We start from the raw sequence: 15,682 nt of genomic DNA on the forward strand, positions 1-15,682 counted from the left end.
GCTACAACTGCCAAACCAATTCTGCTCCCAAGACAATTCTGCCCTTTATGACAGCTACCATTCCCCTTAAGTAGCAATTATTTTATATTGTTTTAAGAAACCACGACAAAACACTTCCTTTTCCTTGCTGATTTCCCCCTTAGTTGAAAGTTATAACACGTTGTTCTGCAGTTCAGCATTACAGCAACATGTCTCACGGCACCAAGTGTTTCCAAAGCGCTGTCAGAGGCCTGTTTTGAGAACAGCCATGGAAGAGGGATGGAGATGGAGGTTAGGGGAAGTCAACCTGGCACAGTTGCATTTAACCACAGCCACTTACTGAAAATCTTCACAGACTTCAGCCAACAATGGTAAAATTTATTTAAAGTGAAAAGCCTACAACGGTGGATTAGTCATGAGCAGTCTTTAATTTCCAATGCATCAGACTGCAAAAAGAAAGTCTTCTAGTACTGCAATCTATTAATTCAATTTTAAAAAGGCAATTTGAGCATTAAAACACTTACAAAACACTCCCCTTTTCTCCCCCATTAAGATTTTGCAATTAATTTAACTATTTAAATGATAAGTAGCTCCCACTGTCCTGTGCAGCAACACGCCCCTTCAAATAAATGGGCTGTATGATTCTAAATAGAGGATCCATCACAACTATTTAGAAGATACTCTAGTAAACTCCATTAGTAGAAAACTGTATTCAGCCTGCACTGTAAGAACTCATATCCTTTTTAATTTCAAAATTAAAATTTTGGGGTTGTGTGGGGTGGTAATCTCACCTGAAGTAAGAAGTGCCCCAACCCTTTCCCTACATACAGGATCAACTTCCCTGTTTCACAGAGAACTCTTCATTTTCAGTTTATCACCTTCCACTTTTACTTATGGTCCCCTAGTAAACCTCTTTTAGAAGAGGTTTAGTATTACTAGGTGATTAGTATTATGCACACACCTCAAACTAGAACTTCATTTTTCTCAATTAGTTTCCAGTTGTTCATAAGCGACAGGAAAGTTTCTGTGATACAGCTGTATTATAACTCATGACTATTGTTTCCAGAACCATTTTGGCCAGACTGAAAACGCCAGGGCAATATTCTGGCCAACTGAAAACAACAGCAAATGCATTGCTGATATGTTGACAAGTTTATTGGAGATATTTAACCAGCAAAGTCTACCTTGCTAGAAATGACTGTGCAAATCAGAAACTACACTCACACAATACACTGTCTGAAAGGAAGTGGTGTTCCCTGCCCATGGCAGGGGAGTTGGAACTAGATGATCTTAAGGTCCTTTCCAACCCTGACTATTCTATGATTCTGTTCTATGATTCTAAGACATTAGAAATGCAACAGTTCATGGATGTGAAGGGCCGAGTAAAAGGTGTATCTCCAGACTTTAAACACGTGGTGCACTCCTGAACTGCACAAGTCAAAACCACAGCCCTCTCTGCATTATTGTTCCATCAATGTACTTGATTTGTTCTATTGGTAGGTTTAAAGAAGAAACAAGAAAAAAAGTACCTGCTAAACTTAAGGTGTTGAGGACAAACTGGGTACCATAAAAAATAGTAAAGCAGTGTTCTTCTCTTTGTTTCGCTTTGCAACGCTCAAAGTCCTTTGAATTCTTTCCTGGGCGAATTTCTTTTATTTCCAACAGATCCACTGAAAGGGAACAACATTCAGTCAGTTAAACTGCACTTACATTCCAACAGAGCCTGATACAGTAAGATGAAGAACTCAAAGCATGCATACATATATGAAATACCTCTGTATATAAACTTAGAGATTTTTATTGGTCAAGAAATGCAAATTACCCCAGCTTTATCATTTCACTGTCACCAATTATCCACAGACAAAGTGTATACACATGGCCCCTTCAGGTTACAGAAGACAAGATTTCACAAATGGCATATACTTCAAGCAAGAGATTTCCAATTGCCATGACAACGTTTCAGGGACAAAAAAGAAAAGACACAACTTCCAATTTACCCACCTAAAAATTATGCATCAGATCTTAGATAGATCTTGTCAGCTAGTCAGCTAGTATAGTCAGTGGCACTTGTAAGAAAAATATTTGAAGTAGTAATATAAAGAGAAAAACCCAGCCTAATAATTAAAACATTTCAGTTTTTTCCTGGATAAATGACAGAGATCTCTTTGGCGTTAACATAACGTGTTGTACCACTTTCAACTTGCTGCTTTCTACAGAACACAAGTACGTATTAGAGCAGAGCAGATTGGGAGCACTGCACAAGCACATTCTTTCTCAAGGCAGCTCCCTTTTCAACAAACCCTTGCTACATGGCCTACACAACAGGAGTGAGGCAGCACTGAAATAGAAATATGTGCACTCTCAAGATAAGATACTTATTAGAAAAACTGAGGAAGTGGTTTTGTTCTGCCTGTGGACCAGACAAATAAACAGCTCTTCCCACTTTCGGACAGCCTTGACTTATGAGCTACAGGATGAAAAAAAATATTTCATGGCTGCTCGTGCAATGTGTTTATCAGACTTAGAAAGATCCAAGGAAAATAGCTGAGGGTTTCTGTCTATGCATTTAAGAATGCCACAATATAACCCGTTTTAAATAAGCACCTCATCAGAAACAGAAGACAGTTAATAACATAATGAAAAAGCAGCTCTGCTACCAACGAGTGAGAGCTCAACACTGGTTAAAGCTCCAGCCTGTGTAATGCTGGGTTTCTTTGATGCCAACATGGAAACGAGGGACAGACAAGCAAGGAAGTTCATCAGTAAAGTCCTGATAATAAAACATTGATTCATCTTGAAATTTCTTATTCTCTGCAAAGTATCCCAAGCCAAACTTTCCACCAGACACTCCTTTCTCCCAGTCATTAAACAACTTACATTGGAAAAATGGGACCTCAAAGGTTAACCAAAACCAATCGTAGGACACAAGCATTTTTCTTAAACTTACTTTTCCACGTGTAATTATCTTCAAGATAGACCTTTACACATCTCAACCTCCAGGTCTCAGCCACCCTTTCAAACCATGAAAATATCTCCTAAGATTTGCGTATCTGCTTGGTCAAGGCCCCTAAATTCAGATGCAAACTTCTAAAATAAATTCATGACATGACCATAAATGATCAGAAACCAAAAGCTCCTTCCGATAACTCTAATCCTCTTACCATCCAAAGTCTCACTTAGATTCCTAGCAGTGTGTCTGAATATCCACCTGAAAAAGATGATAGGCTGAGAAAGATGGGGCTGTTCAGCTTGGAGAAGAGAAGCTGCATGGAGACCTCATAGCAGCCTTCCAGTATCTGAAGGGCGCCTATAAGGATGCTGGAGAGAGACTCTTCATTAGGGACTGTAGTGATAGGAGAAGGGGTAACGGCATAAGATTTAAACAGGGAAAGTTTAGATTGGATATAAGGAAGGAGTTTTTTACTGTAAGGGTGGTGGGGCACTGGAATGGGTTGCCCAGGGAAGTTGTGAATGCTTCATCCCTGGCAGTGTTCAAGGCCAGGTTGGACAGAGCCTTGGGTGACATGGTTTAGTGTGGTGTGTCCCTGCCCATGGCAGGATCATAAGGTCCTTTCCAACCCTAACTAATCTATGATTCTATGATCTAAGCCCACCAATTCACATTAATATCAGTAGAGAAGAATCAGGACGTAGAGACAGAAAGCACCCAAACAGAGCGGGAAGGACCTGCACAGCTGCAGAAAACTGTGCACCATGCTGGCTCATTCTAACAGTGCGCAAGAGTCACCTCCTCTGCTTTCCCTTCACTCAGCAAATCCCTGCTGAAAATACAGTTGTAACTTCAGATCAAGGCAGACCTTTCACTTCAGACTCCTATAAATCCACACACATGAACACCACACCACAAAGCCTCCCTCAAAGTATAAACTATAAGCAGCAATAAAACAGATTTCACAACCTGCGTTGCTGCTGTCATTTCAAGTAGCTCTTACCTCATACTGACCTCTGAAACAAACATACTTACTCAATGTCTTCCCCCCGTTACATATATATTCACTGCAGTTCTTTTCCTTGCATTACAACCATTCAATCCTACCATCCCATTCTCCTGTGTGAACATATGGTATATAAATATAGGCACAAGCATTTTTGTATGCACAGGTTTCACACTGGTAACAGTATTATCGTTTCCCCAGCTGGCCTTTGAAAAAGAGATTACTACACCACAGTTGTTAAACATTCAGTAAACAGAGACAACATACTATGGATGTCCTGCCAAGTTATCATTACTTTTACTCAAATAATACATGAAACAGATGTATAAAACACAAGTTTTATTAAACATTTAGATTTTTACAGAAAGGAAAAAAAAAAATAATACATGTTATAATTTCAGAAAATTAGTGAAAACTACCTGCATATATTTTAATGACATTTTATAGTGTCATTTAGGATGCATTATTCTGTATTACTGAAGGAAAAGCCAAGGCAGAAAAACAGAGAGGGAAAAGACACATGTACAGCAAGCATAAACTTTGGCCTGGCGCTCAGTTCTGTCTCCCCAGGTAGTCTGGAGTCATCTGCACCCTCCACACAATGCCCACTAACTCCAGAATGGCTGATCCCAACTGAACCAAGAAAGGAACAGGCCAGGAAAGGCCACAGCATGTTTCAGACTCAGATTAGTACATCAGCTGTACCAATTGAGCTGTTACGCAGTTACTGTGAACTTTTCATAGCACAATCTGTCACTGAACAGTTAAAATGCAACTTCATGTCTGTGCCAGAACTACAAGCACATCGCCTCTATCTTCTGACTGCCTTGCACTAATAGAGCCTTCCTCTTTCTCAATCCCACATGCTAATTGCAGAGCTGTATCCTGACTAGGCTTTGCAGACAGATATTGCTGGGCCCTGATACACCTGAAAAAAGGCACAGACCTGGGCATACGCAGTTTGCAGTATCAGATGAAATTCAATATGCTTTCAGGTGTGATTTCTGTAAAACAGTGCGTTTCCAAAGGAAGTATAAATCAAAGTATGCCCTATAGAGAAGTTGACTCACACCCGGCAAGACAAGGATGACACTGCCAACGCATTCCATCTCCAGACAAACAGTTCAGAAGTCTAGTGTCACTCTGAAAACCTACAATACCAGCTTATATTTCATCCATTCTTTCATGTGGTTATTTCCACAGGTTAGAAGGGTCTCCTTGGCAGCCTCATCAGTCACCTGTTGATTCTGACAACTCCCTCAAGTGGCTCTTTAACAAGACTGGACTCCAAGGCACTTTGAATTACCATTCAGTTTCAGGCTCTGATCTGGAGGTGCAGTATTCATTGTAGTTCAGAGCTGCTGAACTTGAGCTCCTGCTGTTGTGTTGTTCAGCAAATCGGTTAATTCACTGCATCATTACATTACTACATAGCTACTTTTCAGAGACTGCACAGATTAATTGCTCAGTGACTTCCAGAGTGCCTGTTACAGCTCTTCACTGCCATAAACTTAACAATAAACATTTGGCACTCCACAACTCCACTGATCTCCATTCAAATAAGCTGGCTGCAGTTGCATTTAGTCAGATACTTATAAGTTTGAATTCCTGTTACTTTTCCTTCAGTTACACCTAAAGGCAGACAGTAAAACAGAACCTGACGGCTTAATAGAGCAACAATATACTACAGTCCTTCCCAGTTTGAGCTCTGAATTCAAGGGGCCATACTTACCAAATAGCTATTGATTTCGTATTTAAAAAATTAAAAGGCACCTTCATAAAATGAGATTAGAATAGGTAAAATTTACATATGTGCCCAATATCAACCACATTCAGGTCCATGAAGTTCATTCCTGCCCCTATTCGCTGACAGAAATTCTGGTTGTTCTAAGATAGCATTAAACATTGCAGAACTGAGCTGCTAAAGGGAAGAAATAATTTGAAAACAGCTAAAGGCTACACACATTCATTTTTTTCATTTGACCACAGAACTGAGCTCTACATACTCAAAAGAAGACTTACACAAAGATCCCTTGGGTAACAACCAGAGCACAGCAATTTCAAAACAGAAACAGGTGAGTTTTAATGTTCTTTTGAACAAAAGAACTCCACAAAGAACACAACGTGGATTCACTTGTGCAATGACCTCCCGATTTTTAATGGTATTCAGAATACAGAAAGCAAATGTGAGTTAAGTTTATTTATTAGTATTGTATGTCTGAAACAATAAGGTAATTCAGACAGAAATTGTACTACCAGGAAAAAATAAACTACCAAAGTCACTACTGGAAATTCGCAAGGTCAGGTCTAACATTCAAGCCAAAAGGAGCACTCACTTCACTTTCCTCAGCAGAATATATAGATATGCACCACTTCTCCAAAAAAGGTATAGATGCTATAAATCTTCATACCATCTTATCCAAAGGGAGGGTGGGGGAGTGCTGTTCATTTTCCCCCATAGAAGAAGTTCACATTAGTAGAATTGTTAATGCCAATTAAATTACTTAGCTGTTTAACCTATGAAAAAAAAAAAAATAACCCCCCCATCTATGTTAAAGAATGCAAGCCACTCCCATAAATAGTCTGTTAGAGGTTAGTTTTTTAAGTTTCCCAACGTATCTGACAGCCAAAACGATGTGCAGAACCAAAATTTGCTGTCTTTGGCAGGTCATTTTAGAAAAGATTTTAAAAGCCAAATTAGCAAAATTTAGTTTTAGGGATAAAATTCACTAAATACAACAAGAAAAAAGATTTAAAAAAACCCAAACCTTGTTAGCTGGAACAGCACCGCCTGTGGGAACATACATAAGGCTGCCATTACATTAAGTTATACATCCCTGCATTTCACCTCGCCCTGTAAATTTTATGTGGCCTCTTATCAGGTCATGTTATCTACACAACTGTATTATAGATGCACTGCTTCTCCAATGAGCTTTAATCATTAAATATCCAGGTGCCACATTTTACAGAAACTAGTGATTTTTGCTTGGCAGCGTAACACAATCTGAAAACACAAACACAGTGCAAACTTTCAGATCAAGAAAAACCAGAGCAGCTCCCACAGGCTCTAATTCTACACATTTACTAGGTACGTGCTTGGTTTCCATTCACTCCCTTGTTTAATATACCTGTGAAACATGAAAATTCAACTTGGTTTCATACTGGAGTTTTTTTTCTTTAAATCACATTCTAGAGGACAAATTCTGTAAAATCTCTTTTCAGCAGGAGGAAAAATCTCAAGTGAACTTAACCATCTATGATAACTCTTTTTCATAGATTAGGCATAAGATCAGTAACAACAAATGACTTTTGAGATGGCAAATGTATTTAAAAAGTGGGCCACAGTCATTTTGTTCTATAAACTCAGTAAAAACATTACAGAAAAAAAAAACAAACAGGAGAAGAGACAATGTGAAATTAGCAGTCCACGTTAACCCTAAAATAAAACGTTATGCATTGTCAGTCGTATCTTTCTCTTAAAAAGGGGTATAAGACAGCTCTAATGCATTAATAAAGTTATGGAGTGAGGAAAATAGGAATGGTTACTGTGTGTTATACCTAGCCATACCATAAGCATCCAAAGCCTCAATTTAATTAGCCTTTATTCCTCTGCTTCATAAGTTTGCAATTACATTGACAAGAGGTCTGCATCTCTGCCATTCCCAAACACAGGTGTCTCATCCTCTGGGAAACAAAAAGTTTTCAGACTACATTAGTACTAACACATCTATTCCCCTTTCTCTTTCAACTTCACCTATACCCTAACCTCTTGCTCTGCATATACAAAAAGTATTTTAACAGCTGATATATAAACTTTTCCTAAACATGGTCCTCCAATGCTTTAAGCCTACTACTTGTGCGCTTAAATGGTCACTAGTTGCTTTTTTTATTTCTTGAGTAGTCTGCAATGAATCAAACACATCAAAAAAAAAAGATAAGTGATCTTACTTTTCCAAAGCTTAAGGGATTAAATTATGCTTTAAATCATTTTACAAAAGCAGACTGCCTCTTCATATAAAAGGCAATAAAAAAGAGATAAATCATCTTGCATCCTCAACAGAATCTTCCTTGAAACGCCCATGCTTGTATTACAGAGAAACAGACACTTGCACATTCAAAGGATTTCTCAGAGCATAAATTCTCCTGCCTGTGAATCACCACTTAATGCAAGGATTCACAGAAGAGTATGAAGAAACTCATACATTTTCCAGTGACTAATCAAACTCTAATCACCACAAACTTTCCCTTAATAATTTTCCACTTTGCATCTGATAAAGAATGAATTCTGGATTATGGAAATTATGGATCAGCTTCCTGGAGATTTACACCTTGTCACCTACTTGCTCTACAACCTTAAATACCATAACCTCTTTGGGCTCTAATTTATTCACATGCATATAAATGTGTGTACCAGAATATGAGGAAAACTGAGAGGCCCTGTTTGCTACTGAAAGGTACTCTCAGCAAAACCTCAGTCAGCCAAGACAGACATGTCTCTTAGCAGAGTAGCGACAAGCAGTTCTCACTCTTGGCCACCTCTTCCTTCCCTTCTGCCTTTCACTGCTGTCCCATAGTTCCCTCCACCGCTCTCTCAGCTATGACAGTACATTTGTTTGTGGGCCACTTGGTATCCTAGCAAAGAAACAGCGCAGCAGTGTAGCTGATGTGGAGGCAGAATTGACCCCCAGATACCACGGTGATGCACAACACACACACATCCATTGTACGGCGAGCCTGTGAGAGCCTGAAGTGGGAAGAAACAACACAGGGTGTGTGTGACCCAGGGGCCGTCACGCAGACCCACGCACAGTTGCAAAGGGTAAACATACAAAAATACACAGCAGAGCCATAAGGAAGTGCCTTGCTGAGCAACACACTGCAATAAATCATGCTGGTATGTCACAGCTTCACAGTCATGTATCTACTATGCATGAATTAGCTTCTGCAAAAAAAAAAGGCCCACTACAAATTAAACAAGGAATTTAGTTCCCTCTCTATGAAGAATCTCAGACTTCTTTCTCTCATGTGTTGGTAAAACAAAAGTTAGTTTGGCCCTACTATAGTTACCAAGATTTGTAGTTCTTAAACTGCAAACCATGAACATACGACGGTCAATAAAACCTATGGGTAAACAATCCATAGCCAAGTCATACCGGGTCCCCACCACACACTTTCCCCTGCTACACTATCCAAATTGCCAAATGCCTTTGCTAGCACCAGGCAGCTTCTAAGTCAGGCTGTGCTAGCAGGAAAAAGTGGTGGAGGCATACTGTGGTCCACCCTAAACTTCCAAGAGATTTACTTATTTCTCCTGGCAGTGGTACTGATACCAGCTGCAGATTTAGTGCCATCGGTTTTAGATCCATGGCCCTGCAAAAAGTGCTCCTGTTTTTTTGTGCTTTTACACTCAAAATTCCACCCAAAGTTCAAGTTACACTTTTACATTTAAAATGCTTTGCAACAGAACTCCCACACTTAAACCAACAGCTTCTGATATATTCAGTGGCCAGAGGAAGAGACTACAGGAGACATTAATTCAGAGCAAGAATTAAACTTTGCTCTGGAGGAGCCTTTCATTCTCCCAGCTGTCTCCTGGCAGACAGGTGAACTAGCCTTGTAAGTTATCTGCTTAATACACACTGTCAGAAATACCATTCCTGTGCATAACCCTTAGTCCCCAAGACCTCATTCTGCACTCTGTGACAGTCACTACCCTTTCACCAGGTCATTGCAAAATTTACTTCTCATCCAAGAAATGGAGCAGATTTCTCCTACTGCAACCAATGACAGGGGCTCCACTGAAAATAGAGCTAGCGTGCATACCAAGAAACATAAATGGAGGAGTGGAACAAACCACAAGGGCTTCAAAGCATGGGTGATCTGATAAAGCATTAATACCACTCTGCAACATACAAAATACAACAAAGGGAAAACAAATCCACGATACAAATAATCAAACAAACCCCATCTAACTCCTCAAGGGAAAAACATTTGTCACCGTAAGTCATACCAATCACCGCTGACCTAGGCAACTTACAATAAACAGTGCTGAGATGCTGAGCCCTACAAGCAGTCCCATAGTCCACCCAGCAAACTTCAGGTTATCTTTAACAGTTTAAAATAAGGACAATGCAGAATACAAGGAAATGTTATTAATAAGTAAGAGGCAGAAGAAAAAACTCTGACATTTTGTAGCCAGTGTCTACAAATACTTCCCTCAGACTATGTCGGAGCTAAATGTCTCTATGTACAGAACAATAGCAAGATGACTAAAAGAAGCCCAAGCACAGGTGAACACAGTCACATCTAGCTCAGACCTGCTTCCTTCAGCCATTCGCATAGCTCTCTGCGGGCCCACATAAGGAAGCACGTTGCTGGCATTCATTTTAATACACTAATGAAATCCTGCATACCAAACATCCATGATAAAAACATTCTCAAAGGATCACTGCTCCCTTCTATGCATTTTGGTTTTGACAATGGATTGTGTTGGATCCATCTGACACAGGAAAGGTGTATGCAAGGTACTGTGCAGTTTTAGCAGATGACCAAAGAGCAGCAGTACTAAAAACTTCTCTGGCCTCCACTAAACCTGAAAAACATTTCAGGACAGGCAGCCCCTCTTTTTCCATTGCTAATCTTTCTCCTTTCATCTAGAAGGAAACTTGAAGCTCCAACAGATAGAAAACATGGACAAATTTTATTTAACTTTTCTTGAAAGGTGCTTAGTTTTGTAGTGCCTCCTAAGTTTACAGGCTAAAAAGCAAGGAGAGATGACCAATAGTCACTTAACTTAATCTTTGTTTGGGCCTACAAAGCATCACATTTTACAACAGCAGAATCACAGTAAACGGCAGAAATGCACACTGTACAAGAGGATCAGAGTTCCCTTACAGAGAGCAGAATCTACTGTCTCCAGCAAGTCTGATTAGCTTGGACAAGCTCAATAGCTAGCTTGATCTCACAAACATTGCCCCACCATCCAAGAATTCACTTGACTTGCACAACTCTTGGCTGCACAGCTCTACAGTAAAGGAAAACTTCTCATGCACAGGTTATCAACACCGTTAGGACAACTCAGGAAGGGTGTGAGCAGATACTGTTGTGCTGGTGCTTCCCCTCCCGCAGGCGGGCAGGGAGGACTACCACTAGAAGAGCTGGTACGTAATGTCATGTCTCCGATTTGTAAAGCTAAAACTTACCAAAAGCTGAAATAAACTCTTGTATTTGAAGAATTAAAAAAATCATACAGCACCATTCTCAGTACCACAGTAACTTGCCAAGTTAAAAACATGGCCAAAAATTCAGCTGCTCTATTACAGTGAGAGGATTTACTTGGTACGTATCAGCTTAAAATTTGGCCTTCTGATCTTAGGCCATCCTGCCCTAAAGGACACAAATAACCTGTCCTCTTTCATTTAAGGAAAACACAGAGGTTTCTCCCCAGATCGTTTTTGTTAGAAAATTCCTTTTGTAAATGGCAACTCAAGTCTTTCAGAAGGTCAATGTAAAATCTCCAATACTTAGTCATGGTGTGGTCATACAATGAAGACAGAGACTGTTTAAACCAGATTTCCTAGCCTTTGTATATCCTTACGTCTTCCCACACGGAAGGGATGGGTTTAGAAAGAGTTATCTAAAGAAAGGTGGCTCCATTTTACTTTCTCATCCAGATGATCTCCATTTTATGTACTAATCCAGAGAAAAACACCTGCACTGAGCAGGAAACAGCCATAACTTTAGCAACTCTTCCACTCTAAACAGAACTGCTGACAGGATTTTAATGAAAAAGACCCTTTCAAGAGTAATGCAATTTCAAATACACAGTACTGCCACATTTATGGCCATGGAGTTGTCTAAACATTTAGATCAGTATACCTAATCCTGTATCTCCTTTGCATGGGTTCCAGAATTAAGAGTAGATACCTTTTTGTTATTGTGAGGTTTAACTTAAATCACTTCCAAAATAACATTAACCAAACTTGAAAAAGGACCTTGTAATAATTATGAGCAACTCTAGATTAGAGGATTTTAGTGTCTTTCAGACATTCACAGTTTACCAGCAAGAAAACATGCACTAAGACATCCAAAATTCCCAACACACAAAACTTTTTCTTAATTTCTAAAGGACAAGCATTAAAATAAAATATAGAAGTCAGTCTCCATCTTCTCTATCTATTAACAGCCTATTTGTGTGTCTCAAAGTGAACTGTCCTCACTATCTGATTTAGACACACAAACCCCACAACAGATGCAAACATTTGGGGTTTTGCCTTCTGTAAAGAGCAGTTGCTTGAGTTAAAATAGCACACACTCAACAGGAAGCCATCTTGCCTTTCCCACTCATACTGAATTTTAATTCTTGCTGGAGTGTAGGACAACCATTAAGATTGCATCACAAATACTATTTCTTGTACAGCACAAGCATATTAAGCAATATAATACTGGAGATGATAATTCTGTGCCCTCAGCCACTAAAAAATATTTATTTTTTACTTTTTACAAAGTCAACAAAATCTGCCACTGAATACTTGGAGTCGGTCATATCTACATTTATATATACAAGTCAAAATATTCTTTCTCTACCACAAAGGTGGTACCATGTCCTCAGTATAGCTCTAGAGAAATAAAAGTTTAATTCCCCATCATTGGTATTCAAATTCAGCCATTCAGTTACCAAATATGAAAGCTTCAAATCCATAATTTTTCCACTTTTCAAGCAAAAGAAAGCCTGAGTTCCAGTTAAAAGAAGAAATAGCAGCATTTAAATAATAAATAAATATTTCCATATTTCCTTCCTCTTCAGTAAAAACACTGTCAGCAAGTTAAAACTGCAGTGACTTTCATTTCAAGCAGATCAGATACCATTCATGGTAAATTGTAACAACTGTTCATATTATACTCTGAAACAATGCCTGCAAAACACAGCTTGGTTTTGGGCAGATTAATTGCTTTTTAGACAACAAAACAGTATTTTACATATTCATGTTTTAGAGTAGGGCATATTCTCAGATCTGAAAATTCTACCATTATAAAGGTCACTTAAATGTTGATCAGCTAAAGAACTGCTTCAGTACTACAATTCTCAGGGAGAGAGGCACACGGCTTTTGGATAAGTCACAGGTCTGTAGCTATATTCCCCGTTCTAGTAATGACTGCTTGTGCAACTGGAAGTGAGTCATTACCCTGGTGCATTATCCAGGTGTAAGAGTCGAAGTACAATATTCATCTTCTTTTAAAAAGGTTAAAACCTATACATACAGCAAGCTAATTATCAGCATGTACTACCACAAACACACAACACCCCCAGGAAGCTTTGATAGAAGATTACAAGTCAAACAGTGAAAAGTTGACCCCAAAATCCAGAATGCACAGTCTGTACAATGTTTAATTCAGCCCTTCTGTGCAAATGGCTATGCTAAGCCTTCAAATACATGATCACAAACTCTTTCTATCAGAGGACTCTAATGCCTTGTTCACCCACTAAGTGGTCATTTTCTATTTTGTTTTAATCTTATTGCTGTATGCATAACCTCAGGCTTTATTTGGTGAGCATATTCAAGCAATTCTCTCATAACTGAATTGTTATCTTCTCTCAGGACTTCTTTTTTGGCACACCTCACTTTGGGATTTGAGCATATCAGAACCAATAATGTACTCACATTCTAACAGGTCTTTACAGGAAGCGATAATTACCCTCATTTTCCACATGAGAAACTGGGACACTGAAAGATTATGATCCAGAGTACTTGTTAATTACAGTGTCCAGACCTGCTTGCTTTTCCCCATAACACTCTGTATGACCATATTTTCACTACCAATAATTAAAACATCCTCCAGACAACTGGGCTTTCATTCCACTACATTGTATTTCTAGTTTCACAAGGAATGAGACAGGAACCAATCAAAACAGTAGCAGAGACTTAGTACTTCTAAGTAAGGAGCATGAAGGCAAGCTACACAATTCAAAAATCATGCAGCTTCTTGGTGCATGTCTTGCACCCCCTCCCTTAACTATGCCTCAGACTCCTGTGTTCATAAACCATTTTTCTTCTCTTGGGCCTTGATTAACTTGTTCCTCACTGAAAACCTTGTCTGCTGAGTAACTTTGATTCTCACCTCTGCAGGTTCTTGCACTTCAGTATACCTACCTGCTCAGCCTTCCCAGCTCTCCAACTCCAAACTCCAACGTCTTATCACAATTTCTTTTCCCAAATAGCCCCAGTTCCTAAACTCTATGTTTCTCATATTAGCTGGCTGGCCAATAAATGTTTCTGCAATTCAGACAAACAGTTCAATTCTGTTATTGAAGATAAACACCATTCAGCAGTTGCATAGTAAAATCATGCCCATGATAAGAGCTAAATAAATAAAAGAAGTCGTATGAAAGCACTGTGATTATATTATAATAACAGGAGCTGTACAAATACCAGAAAGCACAGGCTGAGCTTGGTTGACATCAGCCATGTTCAGTAAAAACAGAAGATGAGTCTCAGTTTATTCTTCTACCATAGCTTTTGCAGTCCGATGTATCTTTACACTTCCATTTCCCAAATCTGTTATAAATAATGGGTTTAGTCAATCACTTTAGATACTAAAGAGACAGTATCAACTCAGGACCCTGAAACTATGCCTTATAACCCACAGCTTCATCCTTTTAAGTCATTGGTACTTTCCAATACTGGTCATAAATAATGATTTCTATACTGAAACAGCAAAAACAGAAATTTCACTTCAGTTTCCTTGAATTTGGAAAGGTTTTTTTTTGAGAGAGCGTAAAGAAGTACTGCGTGTTTGAATTTACAGGACATCTTGATGCTTAGTGATGGAAAAGAGCTGTCACTCAGTAACTCAATTCAGATAACACAAGCACCATCATATTTAAAGATGAAGACTTTAAGATCAGGGCTTAGGGCAAAAGCACATTAATCATATTTAAGTAGCGTTAAATACCTAAATAACAAGTTGCAGAAGATTCTTCATCTACATTGCAATGACTCAGAATATTCTCAGCAAATTATCAAACTCCTTTCAGACAAAAACTTCATGTTGTTAACAAAGAATCATTAAATCAACACTTGACAATTATAGCAATCTATTAGTAACCCCAAGTTCAGGTACACTTGGCAAATACTCACAGAAACCTTCAATCTTGTCAGCTGTTTTGCTCCATGCCACCTGCCTGGTTTCCATTATGACCTGAATAGTCCTCCTTTCTGGACTACTCTTCTTAAGACTGAATACTGTCATAACAGTTCCCAACTCCAAGGTCCTTTTGATCTGGCTTTTCTCATACTCTGGAAGACCTCCATAGTCTATACTTTTTCTGGGCATTTTTATATTTTTTAGTCAAACTTTTATGGGTTTTCAGTGTCTAAAAAAAAGAAAGAAAACAGAGAAAATTCAGTATTTAAAACAGTAGACGCATGACTTACATTAACAGCATCTTTGCCATTTTATCCTGAAAGTATGAACAGTCTTCACAGAGGGAGGTACCAGTGATGCTTTGGTAGACACAATGCAGCAAAATTTATTACAAACAAAGAGTCTCCTAAGACATCAAAAATGTGCACTTTAACCCTAGCAAACTTCTTTCAAGCATCAAATCTGCTTTTATTAATTTATATAGTGAGAGGTCTTTGCTCATGGAGATACTCTCTGACACAGAGACAGAAGTAACTTTTATGAGATATCACCATTCTTATAGGAATTTCTTTATTGCTTTAGGTTGTTTGTAAAATTATGAT

General features: G+C 38.8%; 1 protein-coding gene across 2 annotated transcripts in view; it reads right to left on the bottom strand.

The window, feature by feature from the left end:
* Positions 1–15,423, bottom strand: part of PLCG2 (phospholipase C gamma 2) — a 72,443-nt gene extending 57,020 nt beyond the window's left edge. Inside the window, exons 1-2 of one of the 2 annotated variants that reach the window (XM_061475060.1) lie at positions 15,074–15,423; positions 1,509–1,649 (exon numbers count right to left, since the gene is read on the bottom strand). In XM_061475060.1, coding sequence (XP_061331044.1) covers positions 1,509–1,649; positions 15,074–15,269 — 337 coding nt within the window. In that variant the 5' untranslated portion in view covers positions 15,270–15,423. The remainder of the gene's footprint in view (positions 1–1,508; positions 1,650–15,073) is intronic. The other variant, XM_061475059.1, reaches the window with a different exon arrangement.
* Between the last annotated feature and the right edge of the window lie 259 nt (positions 15,424–15,682).

The sequence above is a fragment of the Pezoporus flaviventris genome, unplaced genomic scaffold (genome assembly GCF_033815535.1).
Source record: "Pezoporus flaviventris isolate CSIRO_AGI_PZ_B2104156 unplaced genomic scaffold, CSIRO_AGI_Pfla_v1 ptg000082l, whole genome shotgun sequence".
Classification (NCBI taxonomy): Eukaryota; Metazoa; Chordata; class Aves; order Psittaciformes; family Psittacidae; genus Pezoporus; species Pezoporus flaviventris.